The sequence below is a fragment of the Typopeltis vanoorti genome, chromosome 2 (genome assembly GCF_054136105.1).
Source record: "Typopeltis vanoorti isolate ZY-2024b chromosome 2, IOZ_Tvanoo_1.0, whole genome shotgun sequence".
NCBI classification, from domain to species: domain Eukaryota; kingdom Metazoa; phylum Arthropoda; class Arachnida; order Uropygi; family Thelyphonidae; genus Typopeltis; species Typopeltis vanoorti.
This window is the reverse complement of record NC_143550.1, coordinates 124,529,891-124,554,075: the sequence shown is the minus strand read 5'-3', so window position 1 is coordinate 124,554,075 and position 24,185 is coordinate 124,529,891. Positions and strand designations below refer to the sequence as shown.

General features: G+C 35.1%; 1 protein-coding gene across 2 annotated transcripts in view; it reads left to right on the top strand.

Moving 5' to 3' along the window:
* LOC150109411 (60S ribosome subunit biogenesis protein NIP7 homolog) overlaps positions 1-23,475 on the top strand; it is a 77,114-nt gene extending 53,639 nt beyond the window's left edge. For both annotated transcript variants that reach the window (XM_090413005.1, XM_090413012.1), the window contains 3 exons: positions 2,005-2,143; positions 19,555-19,695; positions 23,272-23,475. In XM_090413005.1, coding sequence (XP_090269131.1) covers positions 2,005-2,143; positions 19,555-19,695; positions 23,272-23,391 — 400 coding nt within the window. In that variant the 3' untranslated portion in view covers positions 23,392-23,475. The remainder of the gene's footprint in view (positions 1-2,004; positions 2,144-19,554; positions 19,696-23,271) is intronic.
* The last annotated feature ends 710 nt before the right edge of the window (positions 23,476-24,185 follow it).

The following is a 24,185-nucleotide window of genomic DNA, read 5'->3' as shown; positions in this document are numbered from 1 at the left end:
AATATTTGCTATAGATCGTTTTAAAAGGATTATTGGAGGAAACGCTAACTGGAAGAATTATAGTAGATTCCAAAAGGAAGTTGTAGAACTAATTTTTTTTAAAGTGGAAGAGTTAAGACTGTCATTAAGTATAGTGAATAAAAGAAGAATTTGCTATTTACGTTCTAAAGGAATGTTTGAGAAAACTTTGATTAAGAAGTTTCATCATTATTCAGGACGCCGGATCTGACTATTATTTCTACTGAAGAAAAGAGACAGAATTAAGTTCGGAAGAATTAATGTGTGCTACATAAGTGATGAGAAAGGATCCTGTAAAAATGAAGAATAAGGTCATATGTCTTTGGAGAAGGGCCTTGACAGAGAGAGAGAAAGAAACTGGCTATGAACAAAATGTTCATAGCCAGTTTAAGTGTAAGTTTAATTTAAAAAGGCCTTGGATCCAATTAATTTGTAGTTAGTTGTGTAATAATTGTTTGAAGTGCATATATATTGTTTTTGTTATATTAAATGTGTTTATTTTGTATTTTCTTGAGTCAGTGATTAATTGGATTCTGAAAGAAAGAGTTAAGATCATTGCACCAATTGGAGTGAACCCTTGTGCATATAATAACATATAGGTGCACTCGGAATTAAAAAAATAATTTTAGAAACAGAGATCATTCTCTATGGTAGGAATTATATTAAGATATAATATCTATGAATACTCTATCTATATAAAAATTCACTGATTATTAACAGCGGGATTCGAACCTGCAGCCTTTTGGTTGGAGAGCAGATACGCTAACCACTTGGCAAACCAGATAACTGATAGTTGTAATAATTTCAATGGTTCATAATTGTTAAGTGTTGTAATATCGGTTGTTCATTGTAAAGGGATTCTCTTTTCTCTAATGACAATAGCATGTCAGCCTTTTTGCCTTGGCATGCTCGCTGAGGAGGTTGATGGGTGAGTGACAGTTGACATGAGAGAGATGTCATCTTCTGAAATCTTCTTCTGTTGACTATGATTTTTCTTGGATACTAGTTTTTCTTGAACATGACTAAGAAATTCGAATTGGAAATTTTTAATATATCATTTTCAAAAGTAGTTTGTTTCCAATTCATTGTCTATTCTTTCCATACCACTTGAAAAACAATTGTCGGGAGGTTATGGGTGAATAGACTTACAGTATTTGGTATAGAGATTCGAGTTTATCTTATAATTTGACCTATATTCTGAACAAGTATTCTTAAGTGCATTTTGGAAATATATGATAATCAGTTAAGGTCAGAATTTTTTGCAGTTCGCTGGATATAAAATTTAACATTTGGTAGCCTAACTAATATTTATTGTAATTTCATTTTGGCTTAAATTAGTTTAAAAATTGTCCACATTTTATACCAAGTATAGTTTAAATCAATTTGCAGTGGTTCTTCACCCCATGCATGTGCAGCCAGTGGTATGCAATGTTTGTACATCAGTTGTATGCTGGACTAAGTAAAACATTGTGCTCATTTTTTGGTGTTCTTGTTTCGCTTGAAATGGAGGAAGAATCTTTAGATGGTTGATGTTATGCAGTGACTAGCATTTATATCAGAATGCAAGAAGATCACATTTATGCAAGTCCCCCCCCCCCACACACACACAAAAGTGGAATTTTTGCTATGAGCCTTCTAGACTTCAGTCTGTCAAGTTGTGCTTCTAAAGTGACTTGACTTAAAAAACACATGAACATAAAAAGTTTGCTGGAAAAAGTACAAGACTTAATAAATATTGGGCAGTAGTGGCAGAATGGAGATTATATTGAAGGCCTGTAAATGTATTTGTTATGTATTTGGTTTGCAGCAGGAGCATAGCATGCAGAACTTTTGAAATGACCCTTGTTAATTATTAGGTGCAAATTCACTTGGGTCAACATTCATTTAATCTAGACCTTTTTTTAGCTGTTGTGTTTTTATTCTGTCAAAATGTATGTTATTTGATTTAATGTATCAATGTTGAATGATTATTATACATATTTGCAGTGAAGCCATGATTAAAAAGATTGGTAATATACCAAGAGACAACTTGTTCAGTTTTGGTACATGTTTTGGGAAGTTCACAAAAACCAGAAAATTTCGATTGCAAATTACAGCACTAAACTTTATTGCACCATATGCAAAGGTAATTATGAAGCTTTATATAATTTGGATTGATTTACAAAGAAAATATATTGTTCTTTATGCATCTTTGGTATTTTCATGTATTAATATATATATATATATGCATACATAGATGCAGATATTTTTCATTATTATTAAGTGTGTAAGTGATGCTAATTATGAATTACAAATGGTATGTAAACACACATGCTTCTTGTTTGGCAGCATTGTATGCCGTTTAGCCAGTACCTATATACAGGGCTGGTTATCCACAGCAAAGTTATCAGAGACAACTGGCGTGAATTTTCAGTCTTGTTCTAAATGCATTCAAATATATTTATTTATCTATTTATTTATTTTATTTAAACTCTTGTTTCCTTATTTCATCACATTCACTACCAAGTTTTGATCACAGATGGTTGACAATTAAAGAAGTTTTATTTTCAGAGAGCAATGAAGCTTCTGGATCTGAAATCCTTAATTCAAACATTACAATTTGCAAAAACACATGAAATTTTAGTTTCCTAGTTTCTCTAAATCATAATGTAAATCAGTCATCTTAACTTTCTTTCATCCACTTATTTCCTTTAACTTTCAGAACTTTATTTTTCTTTCTATGTGAAGGACTGTTTATTTTCTTGTAGTAATTAAAACCTCAAATAGCCATATCTGCCCCCTCCCCCCAACAGTTCTATCACTGTCATAGCATAACAATTGATAATTTAAAAAAAAAATTTTTTTATATAAAAGACTTAATAAACATACACTATTGAGTTCCAAAAAATCTACTTTCTGTCATAGCAGTATATTATAGTGTTCTTTTCCCCCCACACATCACACTTTTGGTTTTCATTTGTAATGAAGCGAGAAAAATGAGCTCTATTATGTGTTATAATTAAGGGACTTTACTTGAAAACAGTAAATCTTGCACATTTCAAGTGTGGGAGAAAACATGTTTTTCATCGCAAAATGAAGTAAATGTTTCATATCATGAATAGATTTAAATTAAATTACAGTTAGCATTTCCAATAAATAAGTTTTTAATCAAATCAAATGCATTCACTTACTTCAATATTAACCTTATATGTATAAAATTGAATTTCATATTGAAAAGAATGACATGTAAGAAAGTTTTAAAGCGAATAAAAGTTGAGCAGCTCTCAGATGTGAACTGTAGACTAAAATACACAAAGATTATTGAAGAAAAAATGAAAGAGTTTGAGAACAGGAACCAAACCTTGGAGATTCAGTGGCAAGCCTTGAAGAAAACCCTGATTGATTCAGGGTTTTCTTCAAGCTAGAGAGGCATGTGGTGAAGTTGTCTGCAAGGATAGAAAAATTAGAACTCCATGGTGGACACAGGAAGTTAAAGAGGCAGTGAAGGAAAAGAAGAAAGCATATCAAAAGTTCCTGGCAAATAAGTCAGCTTGTGCTCTTAGAGAATACAGAAACAAATGTAAGAAAGCTAAACAGTGTGTAAAACTAGCTAAACAAAAGTCATGGGAGGACTTTGGCAAGAACATAGAAAATAAATGTCAAGAAGGTGGCAAAATATTCTGGAGGTTGTTGAAGAAGCTTAGGAATGGAGGAAAGAGTGTTGTAAAAGGAGTTAGAGATGATAAAGGTGATATGAAAATGGGAGAAAAAGATATCCTTGAAGTATGGAGTAATTATTTTGAAAATTTGCTAAATGAAACAAGCAGTGCTGACAGCACACTGATAAAAAAAAACACTGACCAGGCATGCAGTCAGGAATACATATCCATACTTGAAGTAGAAAAAGCCATCAAAGGCTTGAAATGTGGAAAGGCAGCAGGAGTAGATGATATTCGACCAGAAATGCTGAAGTATGGTGGTATAAAAGTCTTACAGTGGCTGCACTGCATAGTTCAGAATGCCTAGACAGAGGGACGAATTCCAGATGATTGGAGTAGAGCTCTCATAGTACCCATATATCCCTACTGAGTGTTCCTGGTAAGATATATGCAAGTATACTTGAGAAACGGTTGAGAAGTATTGTGGAAGAAAAGCTTGGTGAAGAACAAGCTGGATTCAGGTCAAATAGAGGCTGTCAGGATCAGATCTTCACTTTACGACAAATAGTGGAGAAATCATGGGAATATAACAAAGATCTGTATTTAAGTTTTGTCGATTTGGAAAAGGCATATGACAGGGTACCAAGAGAGAAGCTATTCAGTACGCTACATTTATATGGTGTTAATGGGTCATTATATCAAGCAATACTTAGTCTTTATGTGAGTTGTAAGTCAGCAGTTAGAATTGAAGGAAGTACAAGAAGATGGTTTAATGTTAAATCTGGTGTGAGACAATGATGTACATTATCCCCTCTGTTATTCATTATCTACTTGGATCACATTATGAAGGAAAGTGGTATTGGAGATGTTAATGTCAGCTCTTTGCTTTATGCGGACGACGTTATACTTCTAAATAAATCCGCTACAAGTCAGCAAGATACTCTGACTAAATTGAATAACTGTTGTAATAGATACGGTATGAAGATCAGCAATAAAAAGACAAAGACAATGAAAATAGGCAGAATCATTGAAAATGTCAACTGTGTTGTGAATGGAGAACCTGTGGAACAAGTAAAACATTTCAGCTACTTGGGCACGATTTTTAGTGAAGATGGTAAATTAAATATGGAAATAGACAAGAGAATCAACAAAGCTGGTATGGTAGGAAGCAATTGAATAAATTCATATGAAATAAGAGAGAAATTAGTCGGAACACTAAATTAGCTGTATACAAGACAGTGTTCAAACCAGTTTTAACTTATGTATCTGAGAGCTGGGTCAGAAGTAAAACACTTGACCAAAGATTAGAGACCGCAGATATGAGAGTCCTGAGAAAGATTAGAGGCGTGAATAGATGGCATCAATGGCAATATCATATTAAAAACGAGGATATTAGGAAAGAACTTGACATTGTCAGCATCCAGGAATGCATTAGCAGAGCTAATCTCAGGTGGTATGGTCACTTAAACAGAATGGGCGAGGAAAGATTAGCAAAACGAGTGTTCTCTGCCAGATTGGGAGGAAAACAACCCGGAGGAAGACCAAGATATAGGGGGATTGATATGGTACAATGTGCCTTAGATGATAGAAATATAAGATCTGATAATGATGATATTGGAGTCTTGACAAGTAACAGACTGAGTTGGAGGGAAGTTAGTAATGATGTAAATTTTTCATGTAGTACTATCATATCCTGTACACCCCTTGAGGGTACATGTCAGGAATTTGATGATGATGTATATACAGTATGCACAACATTAATAATACAATTTCATTAACAAAAAAAAAATAGTAATTAAATGGAAATTAGTGATTTGATTAGTGCGATACCTAATGCTTGTGATCTGGCCAAATTCTGGGCAGCAAAAATTTGATGGACCTTCTAGTGTACTTTTACTTAGTATATTTATGCTGTAATTATTTTTATTTTAAATTCCAATATATAATCAGTTTTTTTTTTGTAAATTTATGTGTATTTGAACTATGTTGCTTCTGACATGAATAAATATAAAAAAAGTGCAAATTAATAGCACAACAAAAACATTAATAACAAGAAGAGACAGATGGATTGGACATCTTATGACATGAAAGTCTGGCGAGAAGAATAATAGAAGGCAAAATCAAAGGAAAAAGAGAAAAAGCAAGGAAAAGATGCTTTGATAAAATAAAACAAAGCATTGAACTAATGCTTTGTTTTATTTGAAATAAAACAAAGCATTAGTATGAAATAAAGAGGAAAGCAAACAGAAGAGAAGAATGAAGGAAATGCTGCTGAGCTACCAGTCATAAGACTGATGCAATAGAAGAAGAATAGCACAACCTGATTAAATACTGTAGTATATCTATACTACAAAGCCCTTTGGTTAGAAAGCCCTGGGTTCGATTCCTGTCAGTGACATGGGAAACCTTTATCTGGTCTCTTTTACTGAAAGGTGAGTTAGCTGGTCTTATACGGAGTTAAGGGTTTTTCCACCTGGAAACTCAGGTTTTTCGGTCCCGTGAACATACGCATTGACAGACATATGACACATCAGAAGGCATAGGGCTAACCACCTTATCCTTAGGTCAGGTATGGTCTGGAAGGGCTAAGGACAGCTCCGTAACAGGCCGCTAGGCCTAATACGTAAAATGGAAGAAGTATATCTATACATCTTATTCTTTCAGCTTATCCCATGTAGGTGTGCAACTGTAATATAATATTGTCCTAAGCTCATTTTCATAGCTTGCAACATGAATTAGCTTAGTGTAATTAAATGCTTGAAAATTTAACATAAAAATGTTTTTATATACTGTTATTTAAAACCAAGACAAATGAAAGACTAGATCATGAAAAGTGAATCTGGCTCCAGATCGAGTGCTACCCACATTCTTGCTTTTGTGAATTTTATTGTCTTTATTATTACATTGTTTATGGATGATTTATATGAATTCACCCTTCATTATGAACAATAACCAAACATAAAATGAGTTGTGATGAGGTGTTATACATTTTAAATCCACATTAAAGGAAAGCATATTTCTTTGTAATCACATGTTCTTACAATGTTTCTACAAACATTCAGCTTTGAGATAATGTTGGATCTAATATCCACTTTGCTGATGTAATTATAAATTGTTTATTTCTGGAATTTTTCATTTAATATTTTCGGACTGAGGTTGACTGCAGATAAGGGGGGGAATTATGGTAATTACAACTTCCTTCGCTGCTAACATAGTTGCCTGCAGCACTTGTAAAACCATCATTAAAAGGGCAAAGTCTAAATTCAATAAGGATAGTTGTAGAAAACTAGCTACTTGCGCCACTCAATCATGCCTTCTGGTCCCTTGCCAAAGCCCTTGGATGCAACTTTTGTCCATCTGTGCTACCTCTTCCATCTCATCCTAACAGTAACATTGTAACATCACCTAAAGACAAGGCTGATATCTTGGCTTTACATTCTTTTCTTCCAACTCTTACATAGATGACCATGGCAAATTACCTCCTTCCTTGTCTAGGACATTGCATCTCATGCATCCTGTAACCTTCTGCCAGAAAAAAAACATCAGAAGAATCTCGAATAACTTGGATACCACAAAGGCATCTGGGCTTGATGGAATTCTACCCATCATACTCAAGAGATGTGTTCCTGAACTAACATCTGTTCTCTGTCATCTATTCGCTAAACTGTACTCAGCTGACGTCCATCCTTTAGCATAGAAGAAAACTTATATACCAGCTCACAAGAAAGGAGATGTTTACCATCAAGTATTGATCTATTGTATAAAGCAGTGGTTCTCAACCCTTTTCTGCATGTGTACTCCTTTTAAACACATTTTTATAAATTGTACTCCTTGTTTTTAAATACTGACACTTTTGTTCAGTCCCTATCTTAATGTAAAATAATGGAAATGAGGTTTTTCTGCCATTACTGATTATTTTTTGTGTACCCCTGAATGGCCCAGTACGTATCCCCCAGGAGTATCTGTACCACTGGTTGTGAAACCGACAGTCTAAAGTAATGGAGAAGGCTATCAACGGCTAACCTTCAACACCTTGAGAATTGCTACGTGATTAGTGATCACAAGTATGGATTTCACCACTCTAGATCCACAGGTGATCTCATGGCTTACACCATGCACCTTTGGGTCTATTCCACAGAAAGGTTTGGAGAAATCTATGCCATTGATATCTTCAAGGCTTTTGATAGGATTTGGCATCGAAGGCCTTCAACAAGTTCCCATCATTTGGATTGCCTTCATCCTTGTGTAAATGGATCGCCAGTTTTCTCTCAGATTGATTCCTTCGCGTAATGGTGTTCTCTCTTCAGACTTTCTTGTCATTGCTGGTGTCCCCTCAGAGCTCTGTCATTTCACCTACCCTCTTCCTCATTTATATAAATGAACTTTCATTGATAGCAAATCCTGTTCATAGTTTTTGTTATTGATAGCACACTCCACTCGTCCTACTCATGTGATATGACTTGCAGTGCTCAAGCATCGCAAGCTTCAAGATCATTTAATAAGTGTCCTGAACACTAATCTCCACAGTATTCTTGATTGGGGGAAGCAATCTAGTTAACTTTAATGCTTCCAAAATGCAGTTTTGCTTGTTTTCCTGTAAAAAAGACTTCAGATCTTCTCTCTTTACTTTTGATAATACTCAGCTCAACAGTCAAGATCAATCTTTCTTCTCAGACTAACTCTTACTCTGAACATTTCCTGGCACAATTTCATATCACTTTTGTAGCATCATCAGCTTCCAAAAAACTGGTGATCCTTTCTGGTCAAGACGATACTTCTCTCATGAACAGTTACTTTTTTTGTGGTTCCCACCCATGAAAGATTATTATAAACCTTTAGTACATTTTGTACTGTGGGTGGACTAAGGATTTTTTTGCCAACCACTGCAGAAAAGCCAGCTAAGTATTTTCATTGTAGATTTTTGGTGCAAGAACATAGTCCAGAAACCCTGCTTTAGAGGCCAGACATGGAACTTTTTCAAGCCCCTTCAAGTCTCCAATAAGTGGGATGGTGGGCTCACACCAGGCAATGAAATCCAGCTCCCACCTAAAGACAAATCACAAACATTTATGCCCATGGCAAGATTCAAACCCATGATGTGTTGGTGGAGAGCAGGTATGCTAACCAGATCTTCCTAAAAATTCTTGATGATATTCAGAAAAGGGCAGTCTGGTTGATAAATGACACTTCTCTTACAGACTCTCCTCAGCCACTTTCCCATAGATCAGTTTCTGCATTGTCTCTTCTACAGATATTTCTGTGACCATTGTTCAGCAGAACTAACATCCGTTATGCTTATGCCTCCCATTTCTGACAGATTTACAAGAACTTGTGTTACAGGTGCTCAGCATCCTTTTACAGTTGAACTGCATACTCATCAAATCTGCTACTCCCAGTCATCTTTCATTCCTTCCACTTCAGTTCTGTGAAACAGTCTCCCTCATGAAGCATTTCCAAAAGTCTACTGTTAAAGAATATCAACAGATTCTATCCTCACATGGCATCTGTGCACTACAGCCCTACTTGTAGTCCAGAAGCAGCTGTTCTTTAGTTTCCAATTTGCTGGTGAACAGGCACTACAGAACAGCCAGTAGCTAAGTTTTTTAATTGTACATTTTTGGTGCTTGAAATCTTTTATAGATAGGTTTTGATGCTTTAATGTAAAATGATTTACAAGTCGCTCACTGCATTGTAAGAAATGTTTTAAATGCACATTTAGTTCTTGGATTTCATGTCTGACCACAGTATGCAGCTAATAAGGAACTCATGATTACAAGAGAAATCTACAGTCTTGCAGTTTATGATAATCTTACCTATGAAAAATTAGGAACGTATACATTGTAGGTGAAGATGAAATGTAAAATGTTTTTTTTTTCATCCAGTTTCCAGCACAAACTGAAATGAAAATGATCTCTCTCTCTCTCTCACCTAAGCCTTTTATGAACATCCTTGCCATGGCATGCTTTAAACCCACAAAAGGTGGTGGAAAATCAGCCCTAATAACAAGTGAAAGAGAAAATGATCTACACTTCAGATACCAGTCCTGTATTTTGGATCACTTTGAAAACATCACTGTTTTTGTACATTTATGTCTTTATCTTTGCCAGTGGGCTTGGACCATGTGGATAGTACTTCACCCCTCCAGCTGTTGGGGGGTGTGTTCAGACTGCTGCATCCATAAATGTTTGAAAGTGATGAAGGCCTGAAGCAGCTCTAAAAACTTTTCTTGTATAATGAGACCTATGCAGTATCAGTAACTATATATTCACATATGTATCATAGTAAACATTATATTATGCAAATATTTTGTCTCACTTATCAGCAAACAGCAAATAACAATAAGGAATTTGAGTCGAGTGCATGCTTAAATTGAAATGCTTCTATGTATATAGTCGTGTGTTCATGGGTTGAAACTATTGGACTGAAAAAATAAATTAAAATAGATTAGTTAAAAATAAAATATAAGCGATTGCAAATTTATTTAATACAGTTGAATAACAATTTCCCACACTTCTGGAATAGTGAGGCTATCATTATAACAGAGGTTATGTTGATGAAGTAGGACTTCAACACTTTCTTTGTATAAACATTCATGTTTATATGTGACCCCATAGCTTGTTTTCCCATTGGGTCCTGTGGCTAGTGCATTGGCTCAATTTCATGTTGGTGCCAGGCCAGAGTTATGAGGTTTGATAAACCAGATTCAGTCTTGATGTTAAGAGATATGTTTGACAGATCATCCAGTTTTTCCATAGTAAGACAAGTTGCACGAACATGGTACTTGATTTACACCAGGTAGCATCAGTGGTGAGAGTTTGTCTTTTGGAGATGGTAGCAGGTTAAGAATGTGGTTATTGATGAGTTAATATTTTTGCCACACCTTCAGAGATGATCTATAAATACATGGTAGCTATAGTCCTGTGGGCTTCTTGTTTGGGTTGCCATATAGGAGTATAATTTTTTGAGTTATTCTTGGATTATAGCCATTTAGTAAGGCTGTTTCTTTGATAGTTTCCAGCAGTTCTTGTTTTAGAGATTCCCTTGAAGAACAAATCTTGTGTGCTCTTGATACTAGGGATTTTATGATGATGTATTGTGGATATAATGACCTGTAAAAGTTGGTTTTTGGTAGACAGAGGGAAATGAATATTGCTTATACTGGATGTATACATCTAGAAAGGAAATAACTTTTTATGATTGTTTTTCTAGTGTGAACTTACTATGAGGATGCAAGGTGTTTATTTTTTGTAGAAATGAGTGAAATTCTGCTATATGACTACAAAGATGATATCAATGTACTGCACCCTAATTGTTGGTTTAGGGTCAAGATAGAAGATTCTTTCTTCTAGGTGTTAAAGATAAAATTTGACTAAGTTAGGTATTAGGGATGAGCCCATTGTAGTTCTTCTTCTGTATATATTTTATCTTTCCACATGAAGTAACCAGATGTGACATGTTGCATCACCTTGCTGAAAAAGACAGTGGTCAGTTCCATAGAAACATCACGAAGTAGGAAGCATTGCATTGTCCAGAATTACTATTACTATTATTATGGGCAACTCCAGGGAGTCATTAGACTCATCAAGGGAGGCCCCAAATCATATTCATCACAACTATTCGACAGTCATACAGTATCTATCATACCTCACCTTAAACTCATTCACTGTCACAGCATCCACCACAGACTCAGGGAGCGCATTCCACTCATTCACTGCTCTAACACCTTTACTAACCACACTTTTGCCCAGTTTCCATGGATGTCTCCTAGTCCTCCCACAACCAGCCCTGTTCTCAAAAGTATCTTCTGAATTAATTTTATAGAAACCCTTCAGTAATTTGAATGTCTCAATCATATCTCCCCTCCTCCACCTATCAACCAATTTTTGCAACCCATGAATGTTTGGATACCTCTTGAAGTTCAATATTCATGGCATAACAGAGGTCAGAAACCAAACTAGGAAAAACAGGACCATTCCATCACATCACCACTTCTGAATTTCATGGTTTGGATTATGCAAATTTGAATAAGTATACTTATCTGATGAAAAATTTTGGACTAGAAATTCTATTGTCTCTTATACATAGAGTAATTCCAATTTAACTTGTGCACTCGGTTTCTTTATTCAAATTCCTTATTTGCTTTTTGTACTATTGATGTCTTACATACATAACACAGAATATCTGCACAATAAATTTAATTTTTTTTCTGTGATACACATATAATTCTATAGTTATGGATACTCCACAGATCTCATTATACACTGCTTGGAAAGAAGTCAATAGACACTATAGTGTGAGGAACAAACAGCCATGGCACCCACATTAATACGATGTATGACCTATTGCTGTGATGACTGCAGCAAACTTATAGGGTATATTTATCACAAGCATATGATAGCGATCAAAGGAAATTGTGAGTTTGTAAGTGGATGTCCCTTGTCCTCACCAAATGCTCCAGTTCATCTCGCAGATGTTCAGTAGGGTTGAGATCACGGCTATGGAGGCTGGTGATGTACATGTTCTCAAACCACTCGGTTACAGCAGCAGCCTTATGTCATGTTGCATCACCTTGCTGAAAGAGACAATGGTCAGTTCCATAGAAACATCATAAAGTAGGAAGCATTGCATTGTCCAGAATGTTTGGATACCTCTTGAAGTTCAATATTCATGGCATAACAGATGTCATAAACCAAACAGGACTGTTCCATCACATTGCCACTTTTGAATTTTATGGTTTGGATTATGCACTCTGGTAAGAGACATTCACTGGGAATCCACCACCATAACACAGCTTTCCAAACTTCCATGTCCCACTGCATACACACTCTTTGCTCCATTGAAGATGCTGCTACATGTTGGATTGGGTAATATGGGGTTTGCATATTGAATTTCTACCATGGAAACGCATGTGGTGAGCTTCGGTTCTGAATGTTTTTGTACAAATTCATGTTCCATTTGATACCCAGAAGTCTGCACTTCACTTGACGAATGGCAGTTTTATGTGTTATCTTTCGTAGCACCTGACAGTCATGTTCGGTGAGTGTGGTGAGTCTTCCACTGTGGGTAGCACTTGCAGTTGATTCCCTGTGCTTCCATCTCAGTTTGATATTACAGAGTTTTGGCCTGTGATGGTCAAATTTGTCAACAATTTGCTGAACAGATAAGACTGCAAAAAGGCATCTTATCATGATGCCTCTTTCAAACTCTGTAAGTTGTGTTCTCACAGCCACTGCACTGACTTGGGAGCATCACATTCCTCTGATTTATACCAGCTATAAACACGTGACTTGTTACGTAGCATGATGCACCTTGCCCATGGCACGTGGGGGGGGGGGTGTACATTGACTTCTTTCCAAGCAGTGTAGATTTCATGTACAACATTGAAGAGAACGCCGGTCATCTATCTAGTAATGAATGTAATAGATTGTTTTGAAATAGCCAAAGTGATCTATGATGCACAACTGAATATCTTATCAGAATTAAAAGTCCTTAAAATGAAATTGTTTCCACCAGATCTGACAAGGGAAATACTACTGTAGTTCATCATCAAATTCCTGCCATGTACACCCTATCATATCCTGTACACCCCTTGAGGGTATACAGGATATGATAGTACTCATGAAAAAAATTACATCATTACTAACTTCCAATCTACAATTTTCCTCCAAATCAGTCTGTTACTTGTCAAGACTAACATTATCAGATCTTTCTATCATCTAAGGCACTTTGTACAATATCAATCCACCTATATCTTGGTCTTCCTCTGGGTCGTTTTGTTGCCAAACTGACAGAGAACACTTGTTTTTTGCTAATCTTTCTTCACCCATTCTGTTTAAGTGACCATACCACATGAAATTAGCTCTGCTAACGCATTCCTGGATGCTGACAATGTCATGTTCTTTCCTAATATCCTCGTATTTAATATGATATTGGCATTGACACTATCTGTTCATGCCTATAATCTTTCTCAGGACTCTCATATCTGTGATCTTTGTCTAGTCTTTGGTCATGTGTTTTACTTCTGACCCAGCCCTCAGATCCATAAATTAAAACAGATTTGAACACTGTCTTGTATACAGCTAATTTAGTGTTCAGACTAATTTCTCTCTTGTCCCATATGAGTTTATTCAATTGACTTCCCACCATACCAGCTTAGCTGATATGGTGTGGGAAGTTTCTGTTCTCTATTTCTATATTTAATTTAAAATCTTCACTAAAAATCGTGCCTAAGTAACTGAAATGTTTTACTTGTTCCACAGGTTCTCCATTCACAACACAGTTGACATTTTCAATGATTCTGCCTATTGTCTTTGTCTTTTTATTGTTGACCTTCATACCATATCTATTACAACAGTTATTCAATTTAGTCAGAGAATCTTGCAGACTTGTAGCGTATTTATTTAGAAGTATAACATCATCCACATAAAGCAAAGAGCTGACATTAACATCTCCAATTTTGATATCATGTTTAATACCACTTTCCTTCATAATGTGATCCATATAGATAATGAATAACAGAGGAGATAATTAAACCATTAAACCATCTTCCTGTACTTCAATTCTAACTGCTGACTTACAACTCAAATAAAAACTAAGTATTGCTTGTTATAATGCCCCATTGACACCCATATAAATGTAGATTATTGAATAGCTTCTCTTTTGGCACCTTCTCATATGCTTTTTCCAAATCGACAAAACTTAAATACAGATCTTTGTTATATTCCCATTCTTTCTCGACTATTTGTCGTAAAGTGAAGATCTGATCCTGACAGCCTCTATTTGGTCTGAATCCAGCTTGTTCTTCACCAAGCTTTTCTTTCACAATTGTTCTCAACCGTTTCTCAAGTATACTTGCATATATCTTACCAGGAACACTCAGTAGGGAAATACCTCTGTAATTCTCACATTCAATTTTATTTCCCTTTTTATATATGGGTACTATGAGAGCTCTACTCCAATCATCGGGAATTCGTCATTCTGTCCAGGCTTTCTGAACTATGCAGTGCAGCCACTGTAAGACTTTTTTACCACCATACTTCGGCATTTCTGGTCAAATATCATCTATTCCCTGTCTTTCCACATTTCAAGCCTCTGATGACTTTTTCTACTTCAAGTATGGATATGTATTCCTGACTGCATGCGTGGTCAGTGTTTTTTACCACTGTGCTGTCATCACTCCTTGTTTCATTTAGCAGTTTTTCAAAGTAATTACTCCATACTTCAAGGATATCTTTTTCTCTCGTTTCCATGTCACCATTATCATCTCTAACTCCTTTTACAGCACTCTTTCCTCCATTCCTAAGCTTCTTCAACAACCTCCAGAATATTTTGCCACCTTCTTGATATTTATTTTCTATGTTCTTGCCAAAGTCCTCCCATGACTTTTGTTTAGCTAGTTTTACACAGTATTTAGCATTCTTGCATTTGTCTCTGTATTCTCTAAGAGCACAAGCTGACTTATTTGCCAGGAACTTTTGATAGGCTTTCTTCTTTTCCTTCACTGCCTCTTTAACTTCCTGTGTCCACCATGGAGCTCTAATTTTTCTATCCTTGCAGACAACTTCGCCACATGCCTCTCTAGCTGAATCAATCAGGGCTTTCTTCAAGACTTGACACTGAATCTCCGAGGTTTGATTCCTGTTCTCAAACTCTTTCGTTTTTTCTTCGATAATCTTTGTTTATTTTAGTCTACAGTTCACATCTGAGAGCTGCTTAACTTTTATTCACTTTAAAACTTTCTTACATGTTATTCTTTTCAATATGAAATTCAATTTTATCCTGCTCAAGACTAAATAGTGATTGCTTCCAATTTCAAATTCTCTGTACACTCTGGTGTCCTGCACCAGGGAGAAAACATCACTATCGAAAATAACATAGCCAATGAGACTTTTCTTATTCCTTGCTTCTTCTCTCCATGTGAATTTGTGCACATTTTTATGTTGGAACATGGTGTTAATAATAACCAGTCCATGTCCTGAGCAGAAATCCAACAGATATTTGCCATTATTATTAGCTTTGCTCTTTTCTCCAAATTTTCCCAAAATATTTTTGATGTCTCACAATCATTTCCTACTCTACTATTTAGATACCCAACAAGGACCAACTTTTCCTTTTTCATTGTGTCAGTTGCTTTTTCTAAAGCCTCAAAAAAATTCCTCCATTTCTACCTTAGTACAACCTTCTGTGGGACCATAGGCACAAATAAGTTTCATTGTCCAGTTCCCCATTCTCATATTTGCCCACATTACTCTACTTGAGACTGACTGCCATTCAAGAAGATTAGCCTCGTATTTTGTGTTGAATAATATGGCTACTCCTTCTTTTCCTTGATTTGTCATTGCCTGAATATAACATTTTGTATTTATTGCTCAGAAAGATCTCACCAGTTTTTGTCTTTTTTGTTTCAGTCACCTCTATTATGTCGATCTGTACTTATCTAATTCCTTAGCTAGCTCCGTTTCTTTGCCATTCAGGCTTCTTATGTTGATAGTACTGATCTTTAACTTTGGTGATGTTGAGTTGGGGTGTGCTTTCAGATTTGTTCCAGTAGCTCACTTTTCGCTGTTCGCCCTGGTTCCCTGGCGAAAACAATGGGGGCCTTGTTTAACCGGGCGAAGCCCCCGCAGGCATGAAATTTTGTCATGTTGTACCATCATTTTTTATTTTGGTTTAACCAATAAGAATACAATTTGGTAGGCTAAATCCCAAATTGCCAGCCCATCCTTGTTCGTTCAGTATCCGAGTAGATACCCAACAGGGTGCACCACAAGAAGGTGAGGATTAGGCGATGGGCTCATCCCATCGCCTAACCTGGTCAAACTTTATCTTGAACACCTAGAACAGTGTTTCTCAACTTCAGATATCTGCATACCGCTTCTTAAATTTTCATTATTACCAAGTACCCCTTTATCAAAATAATAAATAAATGAAGTATATTTCATTGTAAATGTCTATTTTATTTGAATTTATATGTTCATGTAAACAAAAAATATGATTTATTTTTAATAGAACAAAATTGGAATAGGTTCCTCTTCATTTCGAGCAATTGATATCATCTTCTTCCTAGTTGGTTCTTTAGAGATGTCAGACGAACACCCTTATCAATTTCATTTGATCCAGATACAATATCAACATTTTCTTGTTGCTTACAGCTACTTGTATTTGCCATATTGCTCTCTTTTGTGTGTTTAAGCAATGATCCATACTTAAGAATTTGAAAGCAAAAAAAAACTTACCGTATTTACTGGAATAGAACTCGCACTTTTTTCCAAAAATTAAAGCTAAAAAATTGTAGTGCGAGATATATGCATGGATTTTCGGAAATAAAAACAGTGTGACTTACCAAGAAGCTCCTATTCGCTACTTTTGGAATCGGCAACAGTGTCCTTGTGTGCATCGTCGAAGTCATCTACAGAAATAGCTTCATCTTCTTTCCCATTATTTCAAGCAAAAATTACTAGTAATTTACAAGACTTGAGATATGTAGTGAATAATCCTTCACAAATGACTAATGAGAAGTAAAAGCAGAGCGCAAAACAGACAGCAATGTTAAGCCAGCTATGAAGTGCATATGATTGGTGTGGTATTAACAAAAGATCGCACGAACCAAAGACAAGCCAAATTGTTGAGTTGAAATGCTAATTCTCTTCAACCAAATTCCATATCTGAAACACTTTCACTATGTATTTCTTAGTTTTAACGTGTTCACGCCGGGGAGGTGTCAAGCAAAACTACATGTTGCACCGACAATATATGGTTTTGCTTGAATCTATACAGCGGCTTCTGTTGAAGGGAAAATGTGATTCATTAGTTAGCACTGTTTTTATCCCAGTTGTCTCTAATTGCACTATTTGTTGAGAAATATATTATACAGACTGCAAACGTCTCTGTACCTTATTCAGTGATACAATAAAACTACTTGTTTTTCTTGCGTCTTCAGTATAGTGATGCTGTTTGGGAAGGCGTGTTACTATCGCCAGGACGTGACTATCATGGCGATAGTAACTCGCAATTTGAGTAGGAGAATTCATACATAATATATACATTTAAAATAATTCTTTTTTTTCCTTAATAATGGTTCCATGCGTTAATGATGTATAGCCAAAAATTGCCACGTACCCCTTGAAGACCTTTTACATATACCCAGGGGTACGCGTACCATACTTTGAGAAACACTGACCTAGAAGAAAGAATCTCCCGTCTTAATCCAAAACTAATAATTTGGCCACGGTATATTTATGATGTCTTTGCAGTCATCAGTGAAGTCGCACAGAACCAGAGCTTCACTCCTTTCTACAAAAAATAAACACCTTACATCCTTGTATTAAGTTATCATATATAGTATGATATATCCACAATATATTAGCCCACCATCCATCTCAAAAATATGGCATCATAAAATAATCCCTAGTATCAAGAGCACACAAGATACTAGAATTTCTAAAACAAGAACTGGAAACTATCAAAGAAACAGCCATACTAAATGACTATAATCCAAGAATAACTAAAAAAAATAATTAACTACTCTCCTATATAATAACCCAGACAAGAAGCCCATAGAACTCCAAAACATATGTTAAAGGCATCTCTGAAGGTGTAGTAAAAATTATGAAAAAATATAAACTCATCAATACCCATAACCTGCTACCTTCTCCAAAAGACCAACTCTTACCACTGGTGACATGGTGTATACCAAGTACTATGTTTGTGCAACCTGTCTTGCTATGTACAAACAGGAAGATCTCTCAAACATATCTCTTAACATCAGGACCACCTCAGATCTGGCCTAGCACAATATAGAATTGAGCCAGTGCACCAACTGGCTCAATTGAATGTTTATACAGAAAAAGTGCTGAAGCCCTACTTCATCGACCTAACCTGTTGTGATGACTGCCTTGTTATTCCCAAAGTTTAAGAAATTTGTAATCACTTGTTTTAATTTATTTTTTAACCCATGAGCATGCCACTGCAGACATAGGAGTCCAATTTAACACATGCTGTTTCTATATTCACTTTCCTTATTGCTGTTCGCACTGATGTCTTACGATCTGTAAGACTAAATATATAATAAATTTAATTTTTGCTGTGATTCTATAGCTTGAAAAATATTCCATGTTATTCTACATCTGAATTTTCATACTGTGTACCTTTAGCCCACCTATGGTACTAACGTTCTTTAAGTTACATCTTTGCATAGGCCACCCACATAAAAGATCCTGAAATTCACAGAACTTGGTCATGCAAATTATGACATAGCTTGAAAAATATTCCATGTTATTCTACATCTGAATTTTCATACTGTGTACCTTTAGCCCACCTATGGTACTAACGTTCTTTAAGTTGCATCTTTGCATAGGCCACCCACATAAAAGATCCTGAAATTCACAGAACTTGGTCATGCAAATTATGACACAAACAGAAGTGTGTGTGTGTGTGTGTGTGTAATGAAGTATAATTTTAATGATTCCATTAAGTTTTATTTCATTCTACTGCTGTTTTAAGGTTGAGAAATAACTGTATTCTCAATAGTTTTCCGCAGGAGTGGAGGATTGAAAAGTTCTTCCTGTTCTGCCTTAGAACTAAATATTCTTCTGTCTTTCCTGTTTGTAACTTCACCAGGATCACAGCCACAAATGAGTCATGTTATGTATTTCTCATTTTGAAATTTGCCCACATCACTCCTTCAAAGTAAAATTTATCTTCCAGTTTATTACTGGAAGTTACTCCTGTTTACTAATCATTGTACTACTTACATTTTTTAGAAGAATTTTGTAAAAATGGCAAATTGCAAATCGCACACAAAACGTGTTGTGTTCTGTAGAATTTTTGTTTTACATATTTTAAAATGGAAGTGCATTACCTTTTGACAAATTTTATAATTTATATCCTCTCTTTCTAGTATAAGATATGGTTAAAGCCTGGTGCTGAACAACAGTTTCTTTATGGTAATCATGTGATGAAATCTGGTTTGGCAAAAATAACGGAAAGTACACAACAGTATCAAGGAGTAGTAATTTATTCCATGAATGATATGCCTCTGGTATGTAATAATTTATATACACACTATGATTTTAGAGAGTAATGGTGTTCCGTTTTTAAGTTGTCATAGTTCACTACAGCAAAGTCATCAGAAATAGTTTGTTATATTGAATTCTCTTTAGAACAGTTAGTCCTGTAGGACTTACTTTGGTAGTTTATTATAATGCTGTTTACTAAGAAATTGATTTTTTTTTTTTTTTTTTTTTACTAATGCAAAATATTAAGCACCATGATTATTTTAAAAAGGTGGAGAATACTTCATGAAGTGTTTAACAAACTTCTTTGAAATAGAAAAGCACAATGAATGAAACAAAAGTAAATAAAAGAATAACTGGTATGTAAAAAAAAAAAAAAAAAAAAAAAAAAAAAATAGTATACTACCTTTGTGAAGTCTGCTCCTACTAATATTGTATGAAATTGTGCAAGTCCATTATTGGTAAATAGCAGTGTGCTGGCATTTGTATTTTGTAATGATTGAGAAAGAGGTGTTCATTTAAAAAAAAAAACCTGCATGTATTTGAGTATAACGCAAACTTGAAATTCTGTTGGGTTTAATAGAAGGTAGCAGAATTCTAGAATGATAATCAAAACTAAATTAATGATGCTTGTCAAAGGGGTGCTTAAGGGTCAAAGTTGTATAACTGAGAGGAGATCTCCGCATAGCCTTTAAAGGAGTGCGGAGAACCAACCAAGGCTTCTGACCTAATGTCCAATCCTCACCTTCTCATGGTGCACCCGGTTAGGTATCTACCTGGATAATGACGAATGAGGATGGGCTGACAATTTGGAATTTAGCCGATTAAATTATATTCTTATTGGCTTAAACCAAAATATAAAATGATGGTACAACATTACAGAATTTCATGCTGGCTGGGACGTTGCCCAGTTAAACAAGGCCCCACTTGTTTTGGCCAGGGCAAACAGCGAAACATCAGCTACTGGAACAAATCTTAAACCCCCCCCCCCCTCCCAAATCAACATCACCAGAGTTCAGGATTGGTACTATCAACATAAGAAGCCTGAATGGCAAAGAAATGGAACTAGCTGAGGAATTTAATAAGTACCAGATCGATATACAGTAAAACCAACAAGTTAGGTGGGACCAACAAAAAATGTGTAAGTCGAATTCGTGTAACTCTGGGTATAATTTTGCATGTAATTTATATATACAAACATACAATTGGGACCAAAGGTTTACAAAAACACCTATATTTTTTAAGATATATAATCATAATTGTAGTTTTTTGTACATAAAAAAAAAAGGAAGTTATTTCAATGTTGATGGTTTCAGAAAATCTAATAGATTCGTCTGACAACATAATGTCTTTTTCTTGTCACGCAAAATTTCTTCATAACAAGCCAGTGATTTTTTTATTCCTTGCCTTATGACTACAATTTGTTCCTTGTTAGAATCTATGTCCTCCAAAATCTGTAAACCCTTCTTTTACGATTGTTCTGTGGATTTCTGTAGATCGAACTTCTTTGATAGCTCACAAATTTTCATTCCACCTTCAAAATTCTTAATAATGTTGAGTTTTGTTTCCAAAGGCAATGTTTTTCTTTTCTTCTAGCTGTAGAAGAATCAGACTTGTTTCTTTTGGATGACATTATTATTTTTTATGTGATAAAATTTTTATCAAGAACATAACATTAAACAATCACAAGATTTGTAGACTATAAAAATCGTATATGAATGGAAACCGTGCGAAACACTTCAGTGCTTGTTCACAGCATGTGCAGCCGGCGCCTGAAAAATATGACTAGTAGTGAGGCATGAAGGGAATGCGTACACATAAGAAACCGCATAAGTCGGAGTATGACTGTAATAGGGGTAACTAAGACAAAAACTGGTAAGATTTTTCTGAACAATAAATACAAAATGTTATATTCAGGCAATGACAATCAAGGAAAAGGAGTAGCCATAGTATTCAACACTAAATTTGAGGCTAATCTTCTTGAATGCCAGGTAGTCTCAAGTAGAGTGATGTTGGCAGATATCAGAATGGAGAACTGGATGAGACTTATTTGTGGATCTAAATAGCAGAGTAGAAATGATTGTCAGACATACGAAAAAATAATGGCAAATACCTGTTGGATTTCTGCTTAGGACATGGACTGGTTATTACTAACACAATGTTCCTACATAAAAATGTAGGATTTTGTAGGAAAGGTATTATTTTTTTATTCAAGCACCCTGTTTTGTCAATCTTTCATCTCCTACCTTAGCTGATATAGTCCTGAAAAGTATTATGACCATTTAAATAAAAATGTTATATGGTTATTAACAGCTTAAATATAAATTTGGAGAAGTGGTTAACATATCCATTCTCTAACCAGTAGGATGTAGATTCAAATCCTGCCATGGGCATGAATGTTAGAGATTGTCTTTCTGTGGTAGATGAAATTCATCACCCGGTGTGAGACCACTGCTTATTGGATATCTGAAGTGGCTTGGAAAATTCCATGTTTGCTTTCTAGAGCAATTTCTGAATAAAGAAAATATGAAAAAGTTATTTTTAAAAAAAATTAGCCTGCCCATGGAGCTCAACCGTTTGTAGGTGGGAGTTACAAAAAAGTAACTCTTGCTGGAAATTAAGGGAATAAAAATCCTATGTTGTTATAGGAGCTGTGTTTTACATTATGAGAGAATATCAAGAATAGTGAGGAGCTTGCTCTACGAATTGCCTTCGCCGATAGTTTTTCGGCATGAAACTCATAGATCGTAGTTCTTGATCTCGAGTTTCACTTACTGGCTGTATAACAACATAGGATTTTTTTATCCCCTTAATTTCTATTAAGTTGCCAGAAAACTAGCCATTTGGCTTTTCATTTTAGTTATAGAAGTAACTCTTGCTGTTGAAACTTTCATCTCTACTATAATTGTGGAAATTTTAAAAATTACAAGTAGCAACCACATTACTGAGAAAGCACGATGTAGTTTTTTCTTTATTCTGATCACATGAGTTTACAGAAAAGAAGTTGAAAGTTTATTTTGCACTTGGTTAGACTATAATAAATTTAGTTTAACCTTTATCCAAGTGTAAGCAAACAAAGTTTGCGCCTGAAAATATCTTCAGGACTGAGGTAAGGTAGTACAACACCAGGCAACTTGTAGCAAAGGTGGACCAAGCTAACATCACTCCTGTCTCAGTATCTCCCATAATGCAAAACACATCTCCTTACAGAGATGTATAATGTTATGCATTAAGGGAAGGGCCACTACCCAGACCGGTTTCTTCCCTTGTTGGGATTTCGTCAGTGAGAGCCAGGCCCAGAAGTGGAGATACCAAGGCAGATTATAGAAAAGAAAACAGATGAAGTAATTTTAAATCTCCAAAGGGTAAACTTTCACTGTTTCATATCTTGTTCTCTAGAGTGCCTTTTTCTTAATCTTGCCATGCAGCCAAAATAGATGTGAAAGTTCATACCATTCATTTTGTCACATTAAATACCTATTTAATATTTTGAATTGTTGTCAAGTCATTTTATGTGCATGACAGCTGAAAACTAGGTCTAAGTTACTCACTTTTTTCAATGAAATCCCTTTTCAGCATTCTTTTTTTAATTTTTTAAATAGGGATTTGGGGTAGCTGCTAAAGCCACATCAGAATGTCGCCATGCCAGTCCTATGACAATTATTGCATTTCACCAGGCTGACATTGGAGAATATGTGAGAAATGAAAGGCTCCTTACATAGCATCACATGTAAGAAATGAAAAGCTCTTGATGTGTAATTCCACATGTGTAAATATTTTGCAATAAAATTTTTCATTAAGCTTGATTATTTTTCTCAAACACTTATTGAAAATAATTCAGAGGTTGTGAGTGATCTATTAGCTTGCCTCAAACTTTGATTTCAGTAGGATTAAGACTCTTTGCAGCAGAATTGTTTAATGTTTCAAAAACTAGTATTTAAGTGAGTTTTTCTTATGCAGTCTCCAATAGAGGAGTGTCACCCTTTTTTGGTACTAGCATTTATTCAAAATTTCTTGGATATTAACTAATGTAAGTATATAGCAAATTCAGGTGGACCACAAATTTTTATTGAAGAGTTTGTTCTGGTGAATTATGGCTCTTAAGATTTTTTGGTAGTTCATTATAATGGTGTTTGCTATAGGAGAATCTGGAAGATCATCTATAAAGAAGATAAACAAAAGAATACATGACAAAGTATGCAAAAAGAGCAACTTAGTACATCTTATACTATAATTTGAAGAAAAGATGTTTCATAATGAAAGATGAACTACACGTAAATGGCATTTTGCAAGACGTAGCTGTTATAATAACTTCTTACTTACAACACTATATAAGAACATAATAGATGTCATTTATTCATCTACTTAAAATTTACCAGGCAAACTATAGGTGTTAAATAATTTATTAAGCAACATTTTTTAAATGGTGTTATGTGATAAAAAAAAAAAAAAAAAAATCAAACCCGGATAGGTGTAGATGCAAAAAAAAAAAATAAATAAATAAATAACATAGGAA